This window comes from Leucoraja erinacea, chromosome 19 (assembly GCF_028641065.1).
Source record: "Leucoraja erinacea ecotype New England chromosome 19, Leri_hhj_1, whole genome shotgun sequence".
Classification (NCBI taxonomy): Eukaryota; Metazoa; Chordata; class Chondrichthyes; order Rajiformes; family Rajidae; genus Leucoraja; species Leucoraja erinaceus.
The window spans coordinates 10550660-10574949 of NC_073395.1; the positions used below are offsets into that span (position 1 = coordinate 10550660).

Here is a 24290-nt window from a genome sequence, read left to right on the forward strand (position 1 = left end):
AGCAAGAGGATTTGAGTATAGGAGCAGGGAGGTTCTACTGCAGTTGTATAGGGTCTTGGTGAGACCACACCTGGAGTATTGCGTGCAGTTTTGGTCTCCAAATCTGAGGAAGGACATTATTGCCATAGAGGGAGTGCAGAGAAGGTTCACCAGACTGATTCCTGGGATGTCAGGACTGTCTTATGAAGAAAGACTGGATAGACTTGGTTTATACTCTCTAGAGTTTAGGAGATTGAGAGGGGATCTTATAGAAACTTACAAAATTCTTAAGGGGTTGGACAGGCTAGATGCAGGAAGATTGTTTCCGATGTTGGGGAAGTCCAGGACAAGGGGTCACAGCTTAAGGGTAAGGGGGAAATCCTTTAAAAACCGAGATGAGGAGATCTTTTTTCACACAGAGAGTGGTGAATCTCTGGAACTCTCTGCCACAGAGGGTAGTTGAGGCCAGTTCATTGGCTATATTTAAGAGGGAGTTAGATGTGGCCCTTGTGGCCAAGGGGATCAGAGGGTATGGAGAAAAGGCAGGTACGGGATACTGAGTTGGATGATCAGCCATGATCATATTAAATGGCAGTGCAGGCTCGAAGGGCCGAATGGCCTACTCCTGCACCTAATTTCTATGTTTCTATGTTTCTAACGTAATAAGCTGGAGTTCGAAGAAGATTGTGGTAACGAGTCGGAATAAGTTTGGATGTATTTTACCGCTTTCTATCAACAATAAAGCATTTATTCAACAAAAGACTGTGTTTTGAAGCCATATCTGAAGGTCTCTGTGAGTGAGCTTGCATGCGTTTAGAAGACACCCTCTTCAACCATTCTCATCCAAATGGAAACCTCTGGAGACTTTGCGCCCCACCCAAGGTTTCCGTGCGGTTCTCGGTTGCAGGTGGTTGCCGGAGGTTGCAGGTAGTGGAAGCAGGTAGGGAGACTGTCAAAAACCTCCGGGAACCGCTCGGAAAACCTTGGGTGGGGCGCAAAGTCTCTAGAGGTTTCTGTTCAGGTTTCCTAAGTGGGACAGGGGCATTAAGTAACGAGTCTGAAGAAGTTTGGATGTATTTTACCGCTTTCTATCAACAATAAAGCATTTATTCAACAAAAGACTGTGTTTTGAAGCCATATCTGAGAAGAAGCTCTGAAGGTCTCTGTGAGTGAGCTTGCATGTGTTGAGAAGACACCCCCTTCAACCATTCCCATCCAAATAGCGGCTAGGGTGCTAATTACCTGAAAGATATGAAAATCTGCCGCTACAGGAATTCCTGACCTGATCTGATTGAAAGCATGCAAAACAAAGCTGTTCACACCCAGCGCCAGAGACCCCGGGTTCGCTCCCGCCTACTGGTGCTGTCTGTGCAGAACATGTACGTTCTCCCCGTTTCTGCGCGAGTTTTCTCCAGGTGCTCTTGGTTTCCTCCCACATTGGGTTTGTAGGTTAATTGGCCTCTGTAAAATTACTCCCAGTGTGTCGAGCAGAGTCAGTGGGCTGAAGGGCCTGTTTCCACACTGTATCTCTAAACTAAACTAAACCCTGGCGAGGAAAGGAAGATGTGAAATGTGGCTGCAGGTGTTCAGAAGAATGAACGTGTAAGACTTGGCAGGGTATCTTGATTCATAAAAATGAATCCCACTGAGCTGTAGCTGCAGCTTAACTTGTCGCTGTAGCTTACCTTCCGATACAGAAAATATCTGGGTCGTAATGTTACCTCAAGGCCAGAAATTATTTTCCATCAGGCAGATCTCAGTAATAGCTGGCAGGACTGGGAAATCAAATCAAATTCCAGAGGAATTGTTAAAAGCTGAGCAGAATATAGAGTCATCATGGAGACATCGTGGACATAGAAAAGTATTGTACTCCCTTCGAATGTACAGCTCTCCATTCAATAGACAATAGACAATAGGTGCAGGAGTAGGCCATTCGGCCCTTCGAGCGAGCACTGCCATTCAATGTGATCATGGCTGATCATCCCCAATCAGTACCCCGTTCCTGCCTTTTCCTCATATCCCCTGACTCTGCTATCTTTAAGAGCCCTATCAAGTTCTCTCTTGAAAGTATCCAGAGAACCGGCCTCCACCGCCCTCTGAGGCAGAGAATTCCACAGACTCACAACTCTCTGTGAGAAAAAGTGTTTCCTCGTCTCCGTTCTAAATGGCTTACCCCTTATTCTTAAACTGTGGCCCCTGGTTCTGGACTCATCGGGAACATGTTTCCTGTCCAAACCTTAACAATCTTATATTTTTCAACATTCACTTTGCAACAGTCCCGACAAGTCTGAAGAAGGATCCTGACCTGAAACCCCAGCCATCCTTTTTTCTGCATTGTATCTGCTGCCATCTCCACCCCTGACCTGACCGACCCTTCCCGCGATGCTGGTGGAAGCAGATCATGCTTTCCGATTAGTGCCAGGACCTGCCAGGACTAGAACCTTAGGCAATGATATGGGAAGGAACTGCAGATGCTGGTTTACACCGAACAAAGACACAAAATGCTGGAGTAACTCAGCGGGACAGGCAGCATCTCTGGATAGAAGGAATGGGTGACGTTTCGGGTCTGAAGAACGATCTCGACCCGAAGCGTCACCCATTCCTTCTCTCCAGTGATGCTGCCAGTCCCGCCGAGTTACTCCAGCATTGTGTGTCTATCTTCAGTTATGCAGTTGTCATTTGCGTTCCCACGCCGAATGTCTCTGGAACTCAGCGCAAAGGTGTAGGCTCGGAGCAGCTCCATCGCTGTCCAGCGGCGCAGCGGTAGAGTTGCTGCCTCGCAGCGCCAGAGACACAGGTTCGATCCTGACTACTGGTGCTGCCAATGTGGAGTTTGTACATTCTCCCTAATACCACGTGGGTTTTCTCGGTGTGCTCCGGTTTCCTCTCACATCCCAAAGACGTGCAGCTTTGTAGGTTAGTTAGTTGGAATCTGTGAAGTGTAAATTGCCCGTAGAATGTAGGATAGAACGGGTGGTCGCTGGGCGGCACGAACTCGGTGGGCCGAATGGCCTGCCTCCACGCTGTATCTCTCAACTAAACTTAAATTAATAAGGAGATCATGTGTCTCCACTGTCCAGTCACCTATAACACGAGACGCTGGTAAATTATGGCCATCATCATTGTGACTTTCACGACCCAGGGTTCTGAGAATGTGCTAAAGGATAAAACTGATTTTAATCCTCTATTTTTCCCCCAATTAATCCCCTATTTTTATATTACCATTGAAATGAAAATAGTGAGCTGCCAACAAGCTGCCGACTCACTACCCATCAGATACCCGCTTGTTCAAGAATGATGTCTATATTCCTGATTAGACTCGCCAAACATTAGCACAGCACATAGAAACTTTGCCGTTTAAAGATCAAAGAATAAAGGATTGCAATCAATCTTTCAGATACGTCCATAGACAATGCACACAGGTCGCTGACTCTAACTGGAACTTTACCTGGCCCAGTGACTGTGAAGCCAAAACATGCAGGGACAGGTCTGTGGTCCGTTGCTGAACTAGTATCTACACAACACTGCCTTATAACATTATTCATTGAATGAGTATATTGTGTTCATTGCATGAAAGATAAAATAGCTTGATATGTATTGTGGATGTGTCGGTGATTTTGAATAGAGGCAGATGGAGAGATAGTGTTTGACAAAATGACAAAGTCAATTTGTAAAAATGTGTGTGTGTATATCTATGTTACTAAAAGTCTGATCTTGATCACTTCCTGTTGTTCTGTATATTGATTTTAGAAAAAGTGCTGCCACTTACGGCAGTGATTTTTGGTCATCTTACTCAGAGAGCCCCTCCGCTGCGCAGAGCAAGAGGGTTTTTCCCATCGATTAAAAATAAAAGAGTTATTAGTGTTTAAAAATGTTGAGATTCTCTCTCCTGAAGGCCACGCCCCTTTCCGGAGGGACTATAAAACCCAGAAGTGTTGAATGCCTCAGTCAAGATACCTCTGCAAGATGGGGTAGCGAGAGGGTCACGTCTCTCAGTCTGAGCTGTGAATAACACTGAACACATGTCTACTAAACTGTGAGTGGTTTTACTGACCTGTCAGTGCCCTTAATGTTTGAAAACATAGTTTGGAAATGTTAAAGCTGTGTTGCCTTTGGTTTGGAAATGCTAAAGCTGTGTTGCCTAATTAAAGTTGCCTTGCCTTATTAAAGTTGCCTTGCCTTATTAAAGTTGCCTTCCCTAATTAAAGTTGCCTTGCCTTCTATATAATTAAAAATCTAATCTTGACCACTTCCTGTTTGCGCTTTATATTGATTTTAGAAAAGATGCTAGTCTAGTATATATATATATTCACGTTACATAGAAAATAGGTGCAGGAGGAGACCATTCGGCCCTTCGAGCCAGCACCGTCATTCATTGTGATCATGGCTGATCGTCCTCAATCAATAACCCGTGCCTGCCTTCTCCCCATATCCCTTGACTCCACTAGCCCCTTGAGCTCTATCTAACTCTCTCTTAAATCCATCCAGTGACTTGGCCTCCACTGCCCTCTGAGGTAGGAAATTCCATAAAATCACAACTCTCTGGGTGAAAAGGTTTTTTCTCACCTCAGTCTTAAATGACCTCACCTTTATTCTAGGACTGTGGCCCCATTTCTCTCCCTCTATATATATATATATATATATATATATATGTATATATATGTGTATAACCTGAACAAGAATCTATCTCTGCCATAAATATCCACCAACTTGGCCTCTACAGCCTTCTGTGGCAAAGATTGATCCTCCTCCTCTGATGTGAGGAAACACGTTCAGAAATCATTGTTGAATGATCCAACACAAATTTGGCATTAGGTATTAGTCTGAAGAAGGGCCTCATCCTGAAAAGTCACCTATTCCTGTTCTCCGGAGATGCTGTCTGACCCGTTGAGTTACTCCAGCTTTTTGTGTCTATCTTTGGTTTAAACTGGCATCAGGAGTTCCTTCCTACACATATTAGGTTAATGTCCCTTGTTCATGACATTCTTGGCAGAGGAAATAGTTTGTGTTCCTGCATTGTCAACTCCCTTAATTACCTTACGCATGAATTAGACGGTTCATTCATCTTTTATATTCAGATAAGTTTAAATAGAATTTGCTAATTATATTGTACCTGTAATCACAATATTAATCCAGTGAATGTGACCTGCATCCACTCCAATGCCAATACAGCTTACATTGTTCTCCTTAGAAAATCAATTGTATACCCCTGTCCAGCTTTGAATGCAATGGTCAAGATAGGTTTAATTAATTTTGCATTCTACACCTCACCTCCAAGACTAACATTCAATTAGCGTTTAAAATTATGTTTTGGATCTGACTATTAGCTTATAATGATCCACAAATCTTCATGCTCACCTACAGCTTCTCACTGTTTCACAAATATAACATATTCCATATTTCTTTACCTATATATTCCTTTGCTAAGTCAGATTTGGATGACTGGATATTTATTATACTATTTTCTTGATGCCTCAATATTTCATAAAATACCAATGAAGCAGATGCTTGGTACATACCATTTGTCATGGCCTTGGGTTGTGTTCAAGAAGGGACTGCAGATGCTGGAGAATCGAAGGTAGACAAAATTGCTGGAGAAACTCAGCGGGTGCGGCAGCATCTATGGAACGAAGGAAATAGGCAACGTTTTGGGCCGAAACCCTTCTTCAGACGCGAAACCCTTCTTCAGAACCTTGGGTTGTATGTTGCTGCATGGACTGCTGGCATATTTGGCATACCACCTCTAAACTAAACTTAAACATACCCCCCTCTCATTATTTTGTAAACCTCAACCAGATTCACCCACGCCTTCTCATCTCTGAGGAAAATTAACTCTGCCTACCTAGTCTCACCTCATATCTGAAATGTTAAACTAATCTAAACTACAGTAATGACACAGAATGCTGAAGTAACACAGCGGGACAGGCAGCATCTCTGGACAGAAGGAATGGGTGACGTTTCGCGTCGAGACCCTTCTTCAGACCGAGCGGGATGCTGCCCGTCCTGCTGAGTTACTCCAGCATTTTGTGTCTATCTTCAGTGGAAACCAGCATCTGCAGTTCATTCTCATTGCTTACTAATGTTGACATTAGTATGTGAGCTATACTGGTGATAGCGTAAAAGAATATTGGTAGAGCTCTTTGGTTTAGAGAAGCTGGCAGTGAGAACCAATTTAGATTCAATCAGGAACAATTCTTGTGAAATTCATTCCCCCCCCCTCTCTCTCTCTCTCTCTCTCTCTCTGAGCTTCTATATGGAGACAACTAGAGGAGGAATCATACTGAAGATCTGATTGCATTTGGTGTTGAGATCCTAACCACGTTGCCAAAAATCACCATCATGATCTATGAATGTGAGAAAGTGTACTAGCAGTACTAAACGCAGTGGGAAAATGCGGAAAACAGTGGTAGCATACAGAGCACCAAATATGCAGTGGAAATTTACACAAATTCAACTTATTCAGGGCCATATCTGAACTATCAGCAGGGAGTCATTTGTTTCTCAGCACATGGCCTTCGGGTGTAGCCTGCTACCGTTGCAATAACAAGATGCAGCTTGTAACTCCCTCCTTGTGATTGAGGCAGTGCAGCGTAGGTTCACAAGATTGATCCCTGGGATGGCGGGACTGTCATATGAGGAAAGATTGAAAAGACTAGGCTTGTATTCACTGGAGTTTAGAAGGATGAGGGGGATCTTATAGAAACATATAAAATTATAAAGGAACTGGACAAGCTAGTGTGGAACCCAGGGTGTGGGCAGTTAGGGAGTTGCCTGGGCTTACACATGAGGTTGATTGCTGTTGTACAGATTAAAGATATACTCTGTTTACGTCGTCGTAGGAGCCTTATTACAAGCATAACCCGACAGCTAGATGCAGGAAAAAAATGTTCCCAATGGCGAGTCGAGAACCAGGGGCCACAGTCTTAGAATAAAGGGGAAGTCATTTAAGACTGAGGTGTGAACAAAGCTTTTTCACCCAGAGAGTTGTGAATTTGTGGAATTCCCTGCCCCAGAGGGCAGTAGAGGCCAAATGACTGGATGGATTTAAGAGAGAGTTAGATGGAGCTCTAGGGGCTAGTGGAATCATGGGATATGGGGAGAAGGCAGGCACGGGTTATTGATTGGGGACGATCAGTCATGATCACAATGAATGGCGGTGCTGGCTCAAAGGGCCGAATGGCCTCCTCCTGCACCTATTTTCTATGTTTCTATGTAACTGCAGCGGATTAGGGCAAAAAGAACTGTTAGTACGTGATATTCCTGGATAATGATGAGACAACTGAATTGTGAACATTTATATGCTTGGATTTTGTATTAAATATCACTTACTCTGGGTAACACTTTGGACTCCTTGGGAGTTAGAGGCTGTGGACCAGAGTGAGTCCCGGGGGTGAGAATTGAATAAACTTGTTGGGTCAAGACTGGTGTATTCGTTTTGGTATATTTACTAAACCAGATCGAGGGTAAAAGAATCCAGTTTGTCAAATGCTCCAGTTTCTATTCTTCATAAGTTCATATGTGATAGGAGCAGAATTAGGCCATTCAGCCCATCGTCTTCCCCGCCATTCAATAAATGGCTGATCTATCCCTTCCTCTCAGCCCCATTCTCCTGCCTTGTCCCCATAACCCCTGACACATTGTGAAACATACAGCTGATGGACAATGAAGTGTACAGCTTCTAAAATATTTTGTTTATCCAGTAATACTTTGCAGGGAGTGACTTTATGATAACAACCTATACCTTAGCTATGCAGTGATTCTATTTTGTTGCATGTAATCTCGAATGTGCAATATTTAAAGAGCGGTTTTAGTAACAATGGATGAATAATGTGTGATTGACGAGGTGAAGCTAACACAAAGAACTTGAGAAGTGGCCAGAGTCAATGGGAACTGACTCCCTGATGACGTGATGTGTTTCGCTAGGCTTGCCCGTTAGTTAATCTAGACCAAGTAAACTGGCCAAGGAGCCAACACAGCCCAGAGACAACTGGGCTTACTTAAGTCAGGAGCTACAGAGCGACTTTCTCTGACACAAGGTAGACGAGGTCGAGAGATCTGAGGACATTAACAATGGTCACAGTTGCGGATTCCCTTAAATTATTCCTCATTGTTAACTGCTACACGGGAGAAATACCAGGTATGTTCCTTACTGAGCTCCACAAATGCTTATTTGAACTGCCTAAATATCTTGCCCAAAAAGGTTACTTCCCCATTCAGTCACCAAATGTTAAATATATTATCAAATTGGAATCATATTCAATAATACTATATCTCTCTTCAGACAATTACTTTGCTTTGCTTTCAAAATGTTGTAGAAACTGTCTTTTCTTTACAAACACTTGTACAAAGTTAGAAGATTATTGATAAGTTAAAAAGGCACGAATATAAATATAATTTAAAGATGTAAATACTGTTGACTGCTTCATGCATTAATTATTACTAATTGGAGTGCACTTACACTTAAATAGTTATATCATGCTATTAATTTCACTAAATGTAATGACAGGGTAGTATGTAAAACCATTATGTGCTGACTGCACTTTCGAACTACTGAACAAGGCTGTACCTCATTTTTCGCTTGGGCAGCTTACTTGAGCCACTGGTACGAATATTGATTTCTCTAACTTCAAGTAACCCGTGCAACCCTCCCTCTCCGTCCCTCCCCACCCAAGTTGTTGTACTAGCTTCAAAGTTGTCTTGTTCAGTCTCATTGTATGTAACTCATTTTCATCTAGGCCACAGCTACCAATGGCCCGTCTCCTTTATCATCGTTACTTATTTGCATATCCTATCCCGCTGAGTTATTCCAGCATTTTGTGTCTACCTTCTTTCATTCACATGTTCTATATCTCTCTGTATCACCATCTGTATCTCTTGTTTCCCTTTCCCCTGACTCTCAGTCTGAAGAAGGGTCTCGACTCGAAACGTCACCTATTCCTTTCCTAGTGGGTGCTCCGGCTTCCTCCCACATCCCAAGGTTTGTGGGTTAATTGGCCTCTGTAAATTGCCGCTAGTGTGTAGAGAGGAACTGCAGATGCTGGTTTAAACCGGAGATAGACACAAAAAGCTGAAGTAACTCAACGGGTCAGGTAGCATCTCTGGAGAAAAAGGATAGGTGACTTTTCAGATTGGAACCCTTCTTCAGACTAAATTACAAATAACTTAGATAAATTTTAGTGGTACTTGGCCCATCTTTCAAAATAACAACGTAATTTTCTCATTTTCTGTGAGGTGTCCGTGGATTTATCAAAATACTACATCTACCGGCGACTGTAAAAATCAAAGAAGATACTCCTGCAGGAACTACTATCTTTAACTTTTCTGTGAATTCAACAATCGATGGGGTAGGACTGACAGCTAAAATAGCCAATAGCAATCCAGTCGACAACCTCTTTGCTGTTTCCGTGGTGATTGGTCTGCGCTTGATGGTAAGAACGTTTTTAAAAAAAAGCACCTTTACAAAAGTAAATAGCACATATTAAGTTTAGGGACACAGCACAGAAACATGCCGTTTGGCCCACCGAGTCTGTGTCAACCAGCGATTCCCACACACTTATGCCATCCTACACACACACACACACACACTAGGGACAATTTACAATTTTGCCGAAGCCAATTAATGTACAAACCTTGTACGTCTTGGAGTGTGGGAGGAAACCGGAGCACCCGGAGAAATCCCATGCATATGATGGGGAGAAGGTACAAACTCCGTACAGACAGCACCCATAGTCAGGATCAAATCCGGGTCTCTGGCGCTGTGAGGCAGCAACTCTACCGCTGTGCCACCTTGTCACCCATGTGTGTTGATAGTGAGGTGTGAAATGGTAAAAAAAAAAAAGGAATCTTCCATCCCTGAAACTGTCGTGCTTCCCCGAATAAAATGGCTGGCTAGTTCTTGAGCCATTGTTTGTTACTATGGAGCGGGGGAAGTGAGTACAATTTGTCCAGTGCTCAGGCATTGAGAAAGAGCAACTCTCTGCAATCAGACAGTGGGCAAAACGCCAGCAAATGGGGTTTAATCGTGGCAAGTGCTCGGTTATATATGAGGGTGATTTTACACTGTTTACCTGCACTTGACATTAAACAGAACTGAGAGCAAAACGATTTGGAAGGAACTCAATCCCTCTCCCTGACAACTATCAGGCCATGATCTTCACCAGTCACAACAATGGTGCGGTGTACATTCCAAAGGTGACGTTCTGCCCACATAGTCATGCTATACTAAGAAACCCTACTCCACCTGCTGAATATTGACTGCCTCTCCTCAGCACGTCTGCTGTTGACATCCTATCAATGGTACAACGGTACTTTATTTGTCAGATGTACTGAGGTGCAGTGAAATTCATTTTTGTATGAACCTGAGGTTATTCAAAACACTGCTGCCCATGTCCCTGCTTGAATCCAGTCAGATTCACCAGTTACTGGTTGGGGACTATAGTTTCCATTAGTTTACTTTAGACTTTTGAAATACAGTGCGGAAACAGGCCCTTCGGCCCACCGAGTCCGCGCTAACCAGCAATCCCCGTACACAAACACTATCCCTCACACTCATCAGGTAGGTGATAGTGATAGGAGCAGAATTCGGTCATTCAGCCCATTCAATCATGGCTGATCTATCTCTCCCTCCTAACCCCATTCTCCTGTCTTCTCCCTATAACCCTTGACACTCGTGCTAATAAAGAATCTATCTACCTCTGTCTTAAAAAATATCTAATAACTTGGCCTCCACCGCCTTCTAGGAATAGGTGGAATTTTGGGTCGAAACCTTTATTCAAACTGAGTCAGGGAGAGGGAAACTAGAAGTATGAAAAGTTGGAAAACTTTTCACATGAAAGGTATGATTTGTTCTGAACCCTTTCATACCTCTCGTTTCTCTCTCCCCTGACTCTCAGTCTGAAGAAGGGGTTTGACCTGAAACTTGGAGTGGAAGATTGCAACCTTCACGTGGTCCGCCCTGTTTCGACGAAATGCAATCAACCTGGCATGCACAATCAAATAAGGTCAAATAGAACAAGTTGTGCTAATTCGGCTGTGCACGCCATACGCAAGAAGAAGAAGCAGAAGAAGAAGACCTGAAACTTCACCTATTCCTTTTTCTTCAGAGATGTCGCCTGACCCATTGAGTTACTCCAACTTTTTGTGTCTCTCTTCCCAGTAAACTATAACTGTGACCGAGGCACTGGCCATTTACCTTCCGAGCTTTCTCTGTCACTCAGTACCACATTGTGTTTCCCAAAGGCCTGCTGACTCAATTGAAATGTTTTGCCATATTAAAAGCGCGATGCAAATGCAAATCGACATTATTATGAATATTTCAGTAAGATTTCAGCGCCAAAATGGAGAAGCCACTGACAAATGCGTTTTTCATTTGGTTGTATTTAGAAAAATAATTATAAAGCTTTGATATTTAAAACATGGGTCTGGATTATCCAGATAAATGTTGGAAGTTCTGCAGTTTGCTGCCAGTATTTCCATGTCCCGTAAGAGATAGGAGCAGAATTCATCCATTCGGCCCATCAAGTCTGCTCCACCTTTTAATCATGGCTGATCTATTTCTCCCTCTCAACCCCATTCTCCTGCCTTCTTCCCATAACCTTTGACACCCTTACTAAACAAGAACCTGTCAATCTCCGCCTTAAAATTATCAATTGACTTGACCTCCACTGCTGTCTGTGGCAATGAATTTCACAGATTCACCAGCCTCTGACTAAAGAAATTCCTTTAGGGTTGTGAATTTGTGGAATTAATTGCCACAGATGGCTGTGGAGGCCAAGTTAATGGATATTTTTACAGTGGAGATTGAGTGCCTCTTGATTAGTAAAATGGCCTTGAAATAATAGATGAACGACATTCACAGGGTAAACTCTGTAAAAGTTCATTTAATGCCACTCACTCTGAATGAGTTACACGTGATGGGAAAAAATACCTTAATTGCCTCTTTTTTCAGGTGACAGTCGTACAAGACCCAGGATTGGACTATGAAACTCAATCTAATTACGTCTTATTGATCTACGTTGAAGATGACAAGGGCAACACAGACTTTCAAACACTTACAGTTTTACTGGATGATGTCAATGAGCCCCCAAGATTCCTGGATAATCTGGCAAATGGAGGTAGGTTGAACGAAGTGCATAAAGAGCATATCCCGAGTTCACAGATGGCATCAAAGTTTCACCCGCTTTAACAAGCACGTTTTTAGAACGCAGCATGAAAGATCTAAGGGAATATTTTGAGCTGAAAAAAATGAACAGGATGCATTTATATAGCACCTTAAACTAACCCCAGGACATCCCAAAGTGTTTCAGAGCTGAAGAGGTTATGCCAGTGCTGTAATGTTGGACAATGTGGTGGCCAATTTGTATGTGACCAACTCCGCATACCAGCGATCAGCGCTGTTGACTGAGTGATAAATATTGACCAGGAACCTCAGAGGGACTTTCACTGCCATTTTGGATAGCTGACTAGTTAGTTAGTAAGTAAGTAAGTAAGTAAGTAAGTAAGTAAGTAAGTAAGTAAGTAAGTAAGTAAGTAAGTTTATTGGTCAAGTATTCACATACAAGGAATTTGCCTTGGTGCTCCACCCACAAGTAACAACATGACATACAGTGACAGTTACGATTGACTCAGAAAACATTAAACATTAATAATAATAAAACATTAATGATAAAAACACCATTGATCAAGCATGTGAACCAACAAAATACCAGATCAAAGGGAGGCTACAGATTTTTGGCTGTTGAATAGAGCAACTATTTGTGGATAAAAACTGTTTTCATGTCTGGCTGTGGCAGCTTTGACAGTCCGGAATCGCCTTCCAGAGGGAAGTGATTCAAAGAGTTTGTGGCCAGGGTGAAAAGGGTCAGAGATCTGCACTTCCTTCCTACACAAAGACCCCAATTGAATGTTGCCTTACCCCTTTATGCTGGCCATCTCCCCTCTACCCTACGAGTCCTGAATCAGGGTCCTGACCCGTAACGCCCACTACCCCCCTAGATACCGCATGACCCGCTGAATTCCTCCAGCAGTCTGTCTTTGTGCCAAATCCTGCAGCTTCTGCATCTTCTGAAAAATCCCGGTTGGTGTTAGCTGCCGTGTGCAATCAGTCGGTGGGAAGCATCCTGCAAGGATTCTGGCTTCACATTGAATAATTTACTTGTGTGCGTGTTTTGTTGGAGTTACAACTTAAATTCAATGGAACAAGACTTGCAGAGGCCAATGTTTGTTTGTACCAAACTTTATTTCCAAGGTATCACACTCTCCTCCCCAGTTCTAATCTGGTTTTCCTTCTAAATTGGTTCCTATGCTGGTCTTTCAATTGTGCAGGCAAATCAGTGGATATTTTTAAGGCAGAGATGGACAAGTGGCAGGTGGCAAGGGTTATGGGGAGAACGCAGGAAAATGGGATTAGGAGGCTGTGATCAGCCATGATTGAATGGCGGAGTAGACTCGATGGGCCGAATGGCCTAATTCTACTCCTATAACTTGTGAATTTGTTTAGTTTAGTTAATTATTGTCACATGTACGAAGGTACAGTGAAAACCTTTTGTGCGCTATCCAGTCAAAGAAAAGACTATACATACACAATTAAGCCGTCCGTCGTGTATGGATAAATAATAAATGGTATATCATTTCAATGGTATTTTATTGTCACGTGTACCATTTAAGGTGCAGTGAAACTCGATTTCCCACAGTCATACCAGAAAAAAGCAACAAGACACACAACTACATAAAAGTTAACATAAAAATCCACCACAGCGGATTCCCCACATTCCTCACTGTGATGGAAGGCAATAAAGTCTAATCTTCTTCAGTCTTTAGTGCAAGACATAACAATTAAGTCTGATTAAAAATAGGTCAAAGGTTTCCAAAGAGGGAGATGAGAGATCAGGAGCACACTCTGGTAGATGAGAATCCGTTTCTGTTGCCTCATAACAGCTGGGAAGAAACTGCCCCTGAATCTGGAGGTGAGCGTTTTCAAACTTCTGTCCCTCCTGCCTGATGGGAGGGGGGAGAAGAGGGAGTGCAACGATACAACAGACAATGACATCCAAGTAACAAGCTATTATCTGCCCTCTTGCAACATTATATCCACCCTGCCAACATGCATGATTTGCACAAAATATTTCTGATAACAGAGATATCTGAGAACAGAGAGGATTATTTTAATAGGTTCATGAAGGAAAATATTCATCCCATCTGGAGCACACCTCTATTCAACCTGCGTTCCAGAGGCGATTACCAGGAACGGCAATATACAAGTCACTGTGTTCCTGACTTTGATGCTTGCTAAAAATAGCGTTGAAATCAGGAATGCAATGGAGCTCAAATGCCAGCAGATGTGACCTTCTGCGGGACTCAGTTCTGATTCCAGGGGGTAACTTAAATGTTCCTTGCTAAAGTCTTTGAATTGATCTGAACTGAAAATGGCAGATAAATGTTTTTTTTTTAAATATCAAGTGTTTTTGAAATGTTTTAGTTAATATAGTCATTGAGTCACTTTATTTTAATTAATATTAATGTTTATAATTAATCTATATTAATTTAAGAAGTTTTAAATAATAGTCATTTAAAAAAAAAAAGCTTAAATGGCTTATAGGTCAGTACTTGCTCAGTGGTATGAATATTGATTTCTCTAACTTCAAGTAACCCCGGCATTCCCTCTCTCTCTATCCCTCCCCCACCCAAGTTGCACCAGCTTCTCCTTTTCACCCAACAAACAGCTAACAATGGCCTGCTTCCTTTATCATCGTTACTTTGTTGCATATCTTTCATTCATTGTTCTTTATCTCTCCACATCATCTTCTATGTTTCCCTTTCCCGTGAATTCAGTCTGAAGGAGGGTCTCGTGGTATCAAGTAGGTCGGGGCGTTTTTCTAGCCTGATGAAAAATATCCACGAGTAAAAAAGGTTGTGAATTAGGCCTCCCCCCCATAACCAGACTGCAGCTTTTTGTGTCTAGCCACAGTAGTGAAGCTTGGAGCTGAATTTACCCCTGTGGCCCAGCAAAAAAGTTACATCAGCGGTTGAGGCCCCTTAGGGTGCTGGGGAAAGCGAGATGCAGGTGAATCACGCGCTACCTGGCCTGAAGGCAAATCAGCACGTTCATTTAACCTGTGTTACCTTGCAGTCGTATACGTTGACTTCCTGGAGAATTTAGCCGTCGGTGCCTTGATCTATGAAGTTAAAGCGACTGATCCCGACAAAGGTGACGACGTTCTCTCAGTAAGTCCTTTCCGAAATAGGCAGATGCAAATTCCAAATGCAGAAACTTTCTTTCTCTCCCCCTGTCATTTTATTTTACACAGACTTTGAGGGTGACACGTTGGAATGTAGATTAATTACCAGCACAGAAAGGATCATTTAGGGCAGCAAGGTGGTGCAGCAGTAGCGCTGCTCTCCTACAGTTCCAGAGACCCAGGTTCAATTCTGGCTCCAGGTGCTGTCTGCGCGGAGTTTGCACATTTACACTGACCACGTAGGTTTCCTCCAGTGCTCTGGTTTCCTCCCACACAGACGTACAGGTTTGTAGGTTAATCGGCTTCAGTAAAAATTGTAAATTGTTCCAAGTGTGTAGGATACTGCCAGTGTAATGGGAAGATCGCTGTTCAACATGGACTTGATGGGCCGAATGGCCTGTTTCCCTGTCGAATCTCTAAAGTCCAAAGCCAGTAAATCTGCCACCATTTTCAGCTCAGAACATTGTAACCCCTTGTAACCCTTCCCACTCTCCACACTGCCACATTACTGGGTGGTGAATCTGTGGGATTCTTTGCCACAGAAGGCTGTGGATTATGTTTAAGGCGGAGATCGATAGATTCTTGATTAGTGCGGGTGTCAGAGTTTATGGGGAGAAGGCAGGAGAATGGGGTTAGGAGGGAAAGATAGATCAGCCATGATTGAATGGCAGAGTAGACATGATAGTCCGAATAGCCTAATTCTGTTCCTATCACATGATTATCAGTGAATTACACTATTTATATGCATGCATAACTTCTACACGCAGAAACTGGATGGAATTGTTTCCAATCCTTTGCAAACTGAATCCCCATTTCAATGTGTCAAGGCCAGCCACAAAGTGACTCATAATAACTCATCGGAGTCTAATAGCAGCATGGATCCAGGGCGTGCCCTGTACTGGGTCAAACAGACACACATATTAATTGCACAATGTAGTCCCAGCTTCTGTTTTCCAGAGCTATGGACTTTAGTGGCATCTCCTCACCATCCAATTTTATATTTTTGCAAAATCTTATGAAATAGCTTGTGTTCAATCCATGAAATAACTGAATGTAAAAAACAAAATGCTGGATTAACTCAACGGGCCAGGCAGCATGACCCACTGGGTTACTCCTCCAGCACTTAGAAACATAGAAACATAGAAAATAGGTGCAGGAGTAGGCCATTCGGCCCTTCGAGCCTGCACCGCCATTCAATATGATCATGGCTGATCATCCAACTCAGCATCCTGTACCTGCCTTCTCTCCATACCCCCTGATCCCTTTAGCCACAAGGGCCACATTTAACTCCCTCTTAAATATAGCCAATGAACTGGCCTCAACTACCTTTGAGGCCACAACTACCTGTGGCAAAGAATTCCAGAGATTCACCACTCTCTGTGTAAAAAATGATTTTTTCCTCTCGGTCCTAAAAGACTTCCCTCTTATCCTGAAACTGTGACCCCTAGTTCTGGACTTCCCCAACATCGGGAATAATCTTCCTGCATCTAGCCTGTCCAACCCCTTAAAAATTTTGGAAGTTTCTATAAGATCCCCCCTCAATCTTCCAAATTCTAGCGAGTACACTTTGTGCTTCACCTCTCCCTGTTAACCAGCATCTGCAGTTCCTTGTGCCTCCATGTAAATATATGTTTTGGTTTCATTTCAGTATTCAGTCAACTCCTCGCTGGTTATCATTAATCCTAGTGGGAAAAATGGGGCAATTCTCGCGGCAAAATCATTTGATTATGAGAAAGATTTGCACAGGTAAACGTTCCTTCTCTTTCCCGTTTTGTGTTTTTGTGTTTTGTGTTAATTAAGTTGTATTGGACAGGCTAGATAAATGTTCCCGATGTTGGGGGAGTTCAGAGCCAGGGGTCACAGTTTAAGAATAAGGGGTAGGCCATTTAGGACTAAGATGAGGAAAAACATTTTCACCCAGAGAGTTGTGAATCTGTGGAATTCTCTGCCACAGAAGGCAGTGGAGGCCAATTCACTGGATGTATCCAAGACAGAGTTAGATTTAGCTCTCGGAGCTAACGAAATCAAGGGATATGGGGGAGAAAGCAGGAACGGGGTATTGATTTTGGATGAACAGCCATGATCATATTGAATGGTGGTGCTTCCCAGTCTCGTAGGCCTCCACCTCTATCCCTGCACCTAGCAGGGCTCTGTAAGACTTTGCTTATGTTTGATTCAGACACAGATTCAATTAATTGTCATTGTCAGTGTACCAGAGACAACGAAATGCCAGCATCTCCCTGGAAGAGCGACTTAGCAAACGATTTGTAATAAGTGTAGGGTGGATCACCGATACGTTGTTGTGACAGCCGCCGGAAAGAAGCGTTCCTCGACCTGCTGGTTCGGCTGGAGAGCTGTAGCGCCTCCCGGATGGTAGTAGGGTAAACAGTCCATGGTTGGGGTGAGAGCAGTCCTTGGCGATGCTGAGCGCCCTCCGCAGGCAGCGCTTGCTTTGGACAGACTTTGCGTTATCACCATCATCGGAGACAGAGCAGTTGCCATCATACTGTTCAGTTGGTAAGGATGCTTCATTGAGGACGACACCAGTGGCACAGTGGCCTTCTACAGCGCTCAGAGACGCTGATGAGCCTTCTTGATGAGTTCGATCATTATTTCTGAGGACGACACAGTGGCACAGTGGCCTTACAGCGCCTTACTGTTCGATCCTGACTCTGGGTGCTGTCCGTACGAAGTTTGTACGTTCTCCCTGTGACCGCGTGGGTTTTCTCCGGGTGCTCCTGTTTCCTCCCACACTCCGAAGACGGACAGGTTTATAAGTTAAGTGGCTTCAGTAACATCGTAAATTGTCCCTAGTGTGTGGGACAGCGCTAGTGTACGGGTGATTGGGGGTCGGCATGGACTCGGTGGGCCGAAGGGCCTGTTTTCATGCTGTATCTCTAAAGTCTAAAGGCTTCCATAATTAAGCTTTTTGTCATCTTGCCTTCAGTGCTTTATCAAAACCTGTTTGATGACCTACTTGTGAAACTCCAGGGATGCTTTGCTATGTTAGAGGCACAATGTAACTCCAGGTTTGCTGTGTTGATGACTATCAGCGTTGTTGCCCTGTATTATGACAGCTTCAGCGTGATCGTGACAGTGAAGGATACACTGGGTCATAGCATCACAGGGATTATTGTGGTCAATTTAATTAATGCAAACGACAACTGGCCAGTTTTCAAACAGTGAGTACTCAATTATTTTTCCTTTAACTTACTGATTGCTAATATTTAGCCAAAGCCCATGTCTGAGCAAATAGAGTCATACAGTGTGGAAACAGGCTCTTCGGCCCAACTTGCCCAACATGTCCCAGCTACACTAGTCCCACCTGCCCGCGTTTGGTCCATATCCCTCTAAACACGTCCAATCCATGTACCTGTCTAATTGTTTCTTAAACATTGCCATAGTCCCTGCCTCAACTACCTCCTCCATACACCCACTGCCCTTTGTGTAAAAATGTTACCCCTCAGGTTCCTATTAAATCTTTCCCCCCTCACCTTAAACCAACGTCTTCAGGTTCTTGATTCCCCTACTCTGGGTAAGAGACTCTGTTATGGGAAAAGAAACTGTGAAACCAAAAGATCAAACGATAAATAATGAAACAAGGTCAGTGTTCACAGTTCATTGTATGTTTAAAAATGAACAAAACTAACTAACTCTGAAGGATGAGTTCTACTTAAAACATTCACCTTATTTCTAACGGTGTTATTTGGTGAATGCATCATATTTTCCCAGTTGCTGTTTTGTATTTGATTTTCCATTATTCAAAAGTGATTGTGTTAAGATGTAGGCTGTGCAGGTGTGCTTAGCGTTTAATGCTCATTTATCATCATCCAGAAGCTGTAGTAGCTTATCTTCTTGAATATGTTTTGATATGACCAAGTGGCTGACTATACTGAGGAGAATTAAGTCAGCCACACTGCTGTGACCAACCATGCTTCACCAAAGTCAGACTCGAATCAGTCTTAAAACGTGATTCGACCTGAAATGTTACCTGTCCATTCCCTCCGTAGATACTGCCTGACCCGCTGTGTTCCTCCAGCACTTTGTGTTTTCCTTCCCGAAAGGATGCTATTGAATCACGTTACACTTTATACCAGCCTGACAACAAGATAGCCGCGTTTCCTTTCCAATAAAAAAAAAACATTTCAGCGACGTGTTTGAAATCATCAGTTTGTCATGATGGGATTTGATCTCCATATCTCACATCCAACCTGGCTTTTATGTTTTGCGCATGGAAACACTGCAGATTATGTGTATGAGCTAATGTTTTTATTTTGTGGATAGACACAAGGCGCTGGAGTAACTCAGTGGGTCAGGCAGCATCTCTGGAGAAAAAGAATGGGTGGCGTTTCGGGTCAGGACCCTTCTTCGGATTCCGACCCAAGACATCACCCATCCTTTATGTCCATAGATGCTGCCTGACCCGCTGAGCACTTTGTGTCTATCTTTGGAATAAACCAGCATTTGAAGTTCCTTTTTATTACATTATACCAGATTAATCTCGATAGGTTTTAGTTTTAGTCTAAATGAGTTACTTTATTATTGTCATGTGGAATTGTAAAGTAGCCAAGACCTTCCTACATACAATATTGTTATTGTGATTTGGATACATTGATACAGCGTCAGCTAATAAGTGCGTTGGTTTTATGGGCGTGTGTATCCCAGTTGTCCTGTATTTCTGTTGCTCCAGAAATGAAACAAGATTTAATATTTTGGAAGAAATGCAACCAAATTCAGTAATTGGAAAGGTCACTGCCTACGATCTAGATGACGATAAAACATCCAGCAGCTTGATTTATTTTATGAGCTCTCCAAACCAATACTTCGCCATTAACTCAGGTACGGAAATGTCCATGCTGCATCTTGCAATTAATCAATGTGAATCACAGAAAATGTAGCACACAAGAGGAATCATTCTGCATCAGTGTCAGAGCAACGCAACCTAAGCTCACCTCCCAGCCCCCCCTCTGCATTTCTTTGAGGACGAGAGTTCTAAAGACTTAATTCATAAATGATTCGTAAGTGAGATTTGCTATCTTTATATTACATTGAAAAATCTATAACGATGACATCAAAGTGCATCAAATCAGTTTAGAGATACAATGTGGAAACAGGCCCTTCGGCCCATCGAGTCCCCGCTGACCAGCGATCCGTGTTACACTAGTACACACACTAGGGACAATTTACAACTCTTACCAAAGTCAATTAAGCTACAAACGTGGGAGGAAACCGAGCCACCTGGAGAAAACCTATGCGGTCATGGGGAGAGTGTACAAACTTGTACAGACAGCGCCCCAAGTCAGGATGGAACATGGGTCTATGGTGCTGTAAGGCAGCAACTCTACCACTGTGCCACTCATAGATTAACACATCGATTTTAACAATCCTTTACCATGCAGGTTTTGTGTGACTCAGAAATAGCTGTCAACTTCAAAAGCAAAGTAGCGTAGTATAAGAAAACTTGCATAATTCCTCATTCATTTGGAGGTCATTAATTGACAGAACTGCTTCCAAAGAGGTCACATCATTCCAAGTACAGCAGCAAGACAATAGATTAGCCCAAAAAATGAATCATGGTCAAAGCGCAAAGAATATTCAGCAAAGAAAGAGGCCAATTGCAACACCTTTTCTTTAACAGTGCTGGGTTTATACTCTACAGAACATTTCATTTGTCTCATCTCAATCTTTGAGCGTATCTTTCTATTCCTTTTTCATCTGCCTAGTTTCCTGTTATTTGAGAATATCACAGCTCTGAGCGGCACTGTGGCGCAGAGGTAGGGTTGCTGCCTTACAGCGCCAGAGACCCAGGTTCGATCCTGACTATGGGTGCTTGTCTGTACGGAGTTTGTACGTTCTCCCCATGACCACGTGGGTTTTTTCCGAGATCTTCAGTTTCCTCCCACACTCCAAAGAAGTGCAGGTTTGTAGGTTAATTGGCTTGGTATAAAATGTATAAATGTAAAAATAGGGTTGTGTAAATGTGCGGAGATCGCTGGGCGGTGCGGACCTCGTGGGTCGGAGGGCCTGTTTCCGCTCTGTATTTCTAAACTAAACTAAACCAAATCTCAAGCATTTCCACGGTAACATTTCTAACTATGGTCTGAGCTCACTAGACATTATACTATGCCCCAGGTGGTTTTATTGCAATCTATGACATTTTGCATTAGATTCCCCTCATTCATCCTCTCTAATTCATTTCACATTTGAAAGATCACAATCCAATAACGTTTAAATCCTTTCCCTAAAGAGAATACTCCCAACCTGTTTAAGCTTAGTTAAATGCTTCGCATTTCAGATTCCATCCTCAGATTGCTTTTCTTAAATTAAGTCCATTCATTCTCTTTATTCACCAAATGAAAGACATTTCTCCCTTTCATTTCCACTTTCTTAAATGGATCGATGCCTCGCTGGAATAAGGTCTCATTGGGAAAAGAAAGTCTTCATTGTCCTTTGAAATTGTGGGATTGGCCCTGGAATGAGGGAGAAGGGAACACACTCCACAAAGAATCCTTTCCCTTTCCTGCTACTGCAATGCTTTATGTTTCTTATTCCTTTTTTCAATGGTCCACTCCCAAAAATAGTTACAATTTATAAAGCAAGATGTTACTTTAAGTGTGGTTTGGTGCTTTTCTATTGCAGTTACAGGTGAGCTGATTGTATCAGCAATAATGGACCGTGATAATGGACCTTTCAGAGATGTTCCAATCCAAGAGTTTGAGGTCGGTGCCAAAGACCATCCTTCTCAAGGGCATGTAGCTTTGATGACCATCATAGTCAACATACGGGATATTAACGACAACCAACCTTTCTGTTTCCCACATAGTTACAGGTACCTTGCGCGTTCATTTCGACTTAGCTTGAGTTTTAGTTTTCGAGATACAGCGTGGAAACGCACCCTTCAGCCCCACAAGTCCACGCAGACCAATGATCACCCAAACACTGCAGATGCCGGTTTACACTGAAGATAGACACAAAATGCTGGAACAACTCACTGGGTCAGGCAGCATCTCTGGAGAAAAGGAACAGCATTTTGTGTCTATTACCCGTCCACTAGTTCTATCCTACACTCTCGGGACAATTTTACAGAAGCCGATTAATTTACAAACCTGCACGTCTTTGGGATGAGGGAGGAAGCTGGGGCACCTGGAGAAAACCCACATGGTCACAGGGAGAACGTACAAACTCTGTACAGACAGCAACCCGTAGTCAGGATCGAACTTGGTTGTCTGGCGCAGTAATGCCCCTGTCCCACTTAGGAAACCTGAACGGAAACCTCTGGAGACTTTGCACCCCACTCAAGGTTTCCGTGCGGTTCCCGGAGGTTCCAGGTGGTTGCTGGAGGTTGCAGGTAGTGGAAGCAGGTAGGGAGACTGACAAAAACCTCCGGCAACCTCCGGGAACCACACGGAAACCTTGGGTGGGGCGCAAAGTCTCCAGAGGTTTCCGTTCAGGTTTCCTGAGTAGGACAGGGACATTAGGTAGCAACTCTACCAATGCACCACTGTGCCACCCCTTGTTACTGCAAAAGTTCCACAAGATAAAAATCGATTTCATTACATGATAGGAGCTGGTCATTAATAGGGAAGACTTGCTCTGTGTGCTGCCTGTGGAAAACAAGAGTGAATCTTTAAGCTGAAGCATCTTTTTCGATAAGCGTCCATCTTTTTTTCCACTGAGGTTATTGAATGGAATGAGCAGATGGAGCAAGGCACAACAGAATTATGTTGAAAGCCAGTCTGCCAGGCATAGTATGCGTGACACACACACACACAAATATTGAAGGCCACACAAGTCAGCCTGTAACTCCCAGCAATGCGGTCACTTTATAAATGATTGCTACTGCATTGCTCTGGTCACCTGCAGGCCCACTGTGCATTCCCAATAGTGAAAAGGTAGAATATGGCGGAAAGGAAAATGACACACAGAGGGTGGTGGGTATATGGAATGAGGTGCCAGAGGAGGTCGTTGAGGAAGGGCCAAAAACAGACATTTAAAAGACATTTGGACAGGTACATGGTTTAGAGGGATATGGGCCAAACGTGGGCAGGTGGGACTGACAGAGATGGGACATGTTGGTCAGCACGGAGCAGAAAGGATTTAAACAGGTGTGCCATATTCCATTCCCAGACTGCATGTGGCACACCAATCTGCCCCTTTAAATCTAGGGTAAAGAAAAATTGCAAATGATGAATCTTTCAGTTAAAACAAAAAATGTGGGAAATGCAAAGTAAATCTTCCAGCACTGTGTCTATTTTGGTAAACCAGCATCAGCAGTTTCTTGTGCCTACTTTGCATGTACAGTCTTGTCTAATATAACCTTGTACAGTGTAATCGTGCAGTCTTTTCGCTGACTGGATAGGACTTGATAACAAGCTTTTCACTGTACCTGTGACAATAATAAACAAGACTAAATGTTGGTAGTTCCGTCCCCAAGACATCTTTCACCCAAGTTTTCAATTGATTGCTTTAGATTAACCTACCCTTGTGAGCCTGAAATTCATCATGCAATGGGAAATCCCACAGACCTTGTTCACCACACCTCAGTAATTTCTGCCCATAATTCTCTTATTACCGATTGCAGAATATAGTTTCAGTGAGAACTATTATATTCCTGAAATAGCTCATCAAAGTGAGCAATACCCAGGTTGAACTTAAATCATGGAAAGTCATAGGGATGGTAGTGATGAAGCCGAGTTTTAGTTAAAAATATAAGAAGATATTAAATTGGTTTCTGGGCTAGCTTACAGCTTATATTTAGTGTCAAGTTAGGCTTGCCTTAGGTTGTGGGTGTGTGAGATAATAAATCCTATAACATTGTCTCCCAAGTGACAGGCAGAGGAGAAGCTATAGAGATAGCTGGTTAAATCTTCACAGGGAGATGCCATAAACCAAATGACAAATGTTTATGGGGGAGGAGGTGATAGAGGAAGAGAGACATAGGTGGTCACATCTTTGTAAACAAATGACCTATGTTTATGAGGGACCAAATGACAGAGGAAGCAGCGAAGAGAGCTAGGGTGGTCTATTTGGAGATAAACAAATGGACAATGTTTTTAGTATATCTTGTACCATGTA

The 24290-nt window shown here is 43.1% G+C and overlaps 1 protein-coding gene across 1 annotated transcript in view; it reads left to right on the forward strand.

Moving 5' to 3' along the window:
• The first annotated feature begins 6882 nt into the window (after positions 1 to 6882).
• Positions 6883 to 24290, forward strand: part of LOC129706546 (cadherin-related family member 3-like) — a 36813-nt gene continuing 19405 nt past the window's right edge. The window contains exons 1-8 of the mRNA XM_055650909.1: positions 6883 to 8116; positions 9211 to 9407; positions 11927 to 12092; positions 15107 to 15201; positions 16864 to 16961; positions 18119 to 18397; positions 19906 to 20054; positions 21855 to 22044. Coding sequence (XP_055506884.1) covers positions 8050 to 8116; positions 9211 to 9407; positions 11927 to 12092; positions 15107 to 15201; positions 16864 to 16961; positions 18119 to 18397; positions 19906 to 20054; positions 21855 to 22044 — 1241 coding nt within the window. The 5' untranslated portion in view covers positions 6883 to 8049. The remainder of the gene's footprint in view (positions 8117 to 9210; positions 9408 to 11926; positions 12093 to 15106; positions 15202 to 16863; positions 16962 to 18118; positions 18398 to 19905; positions 20055 to 21854; positions 22045 to 24290) is intronic.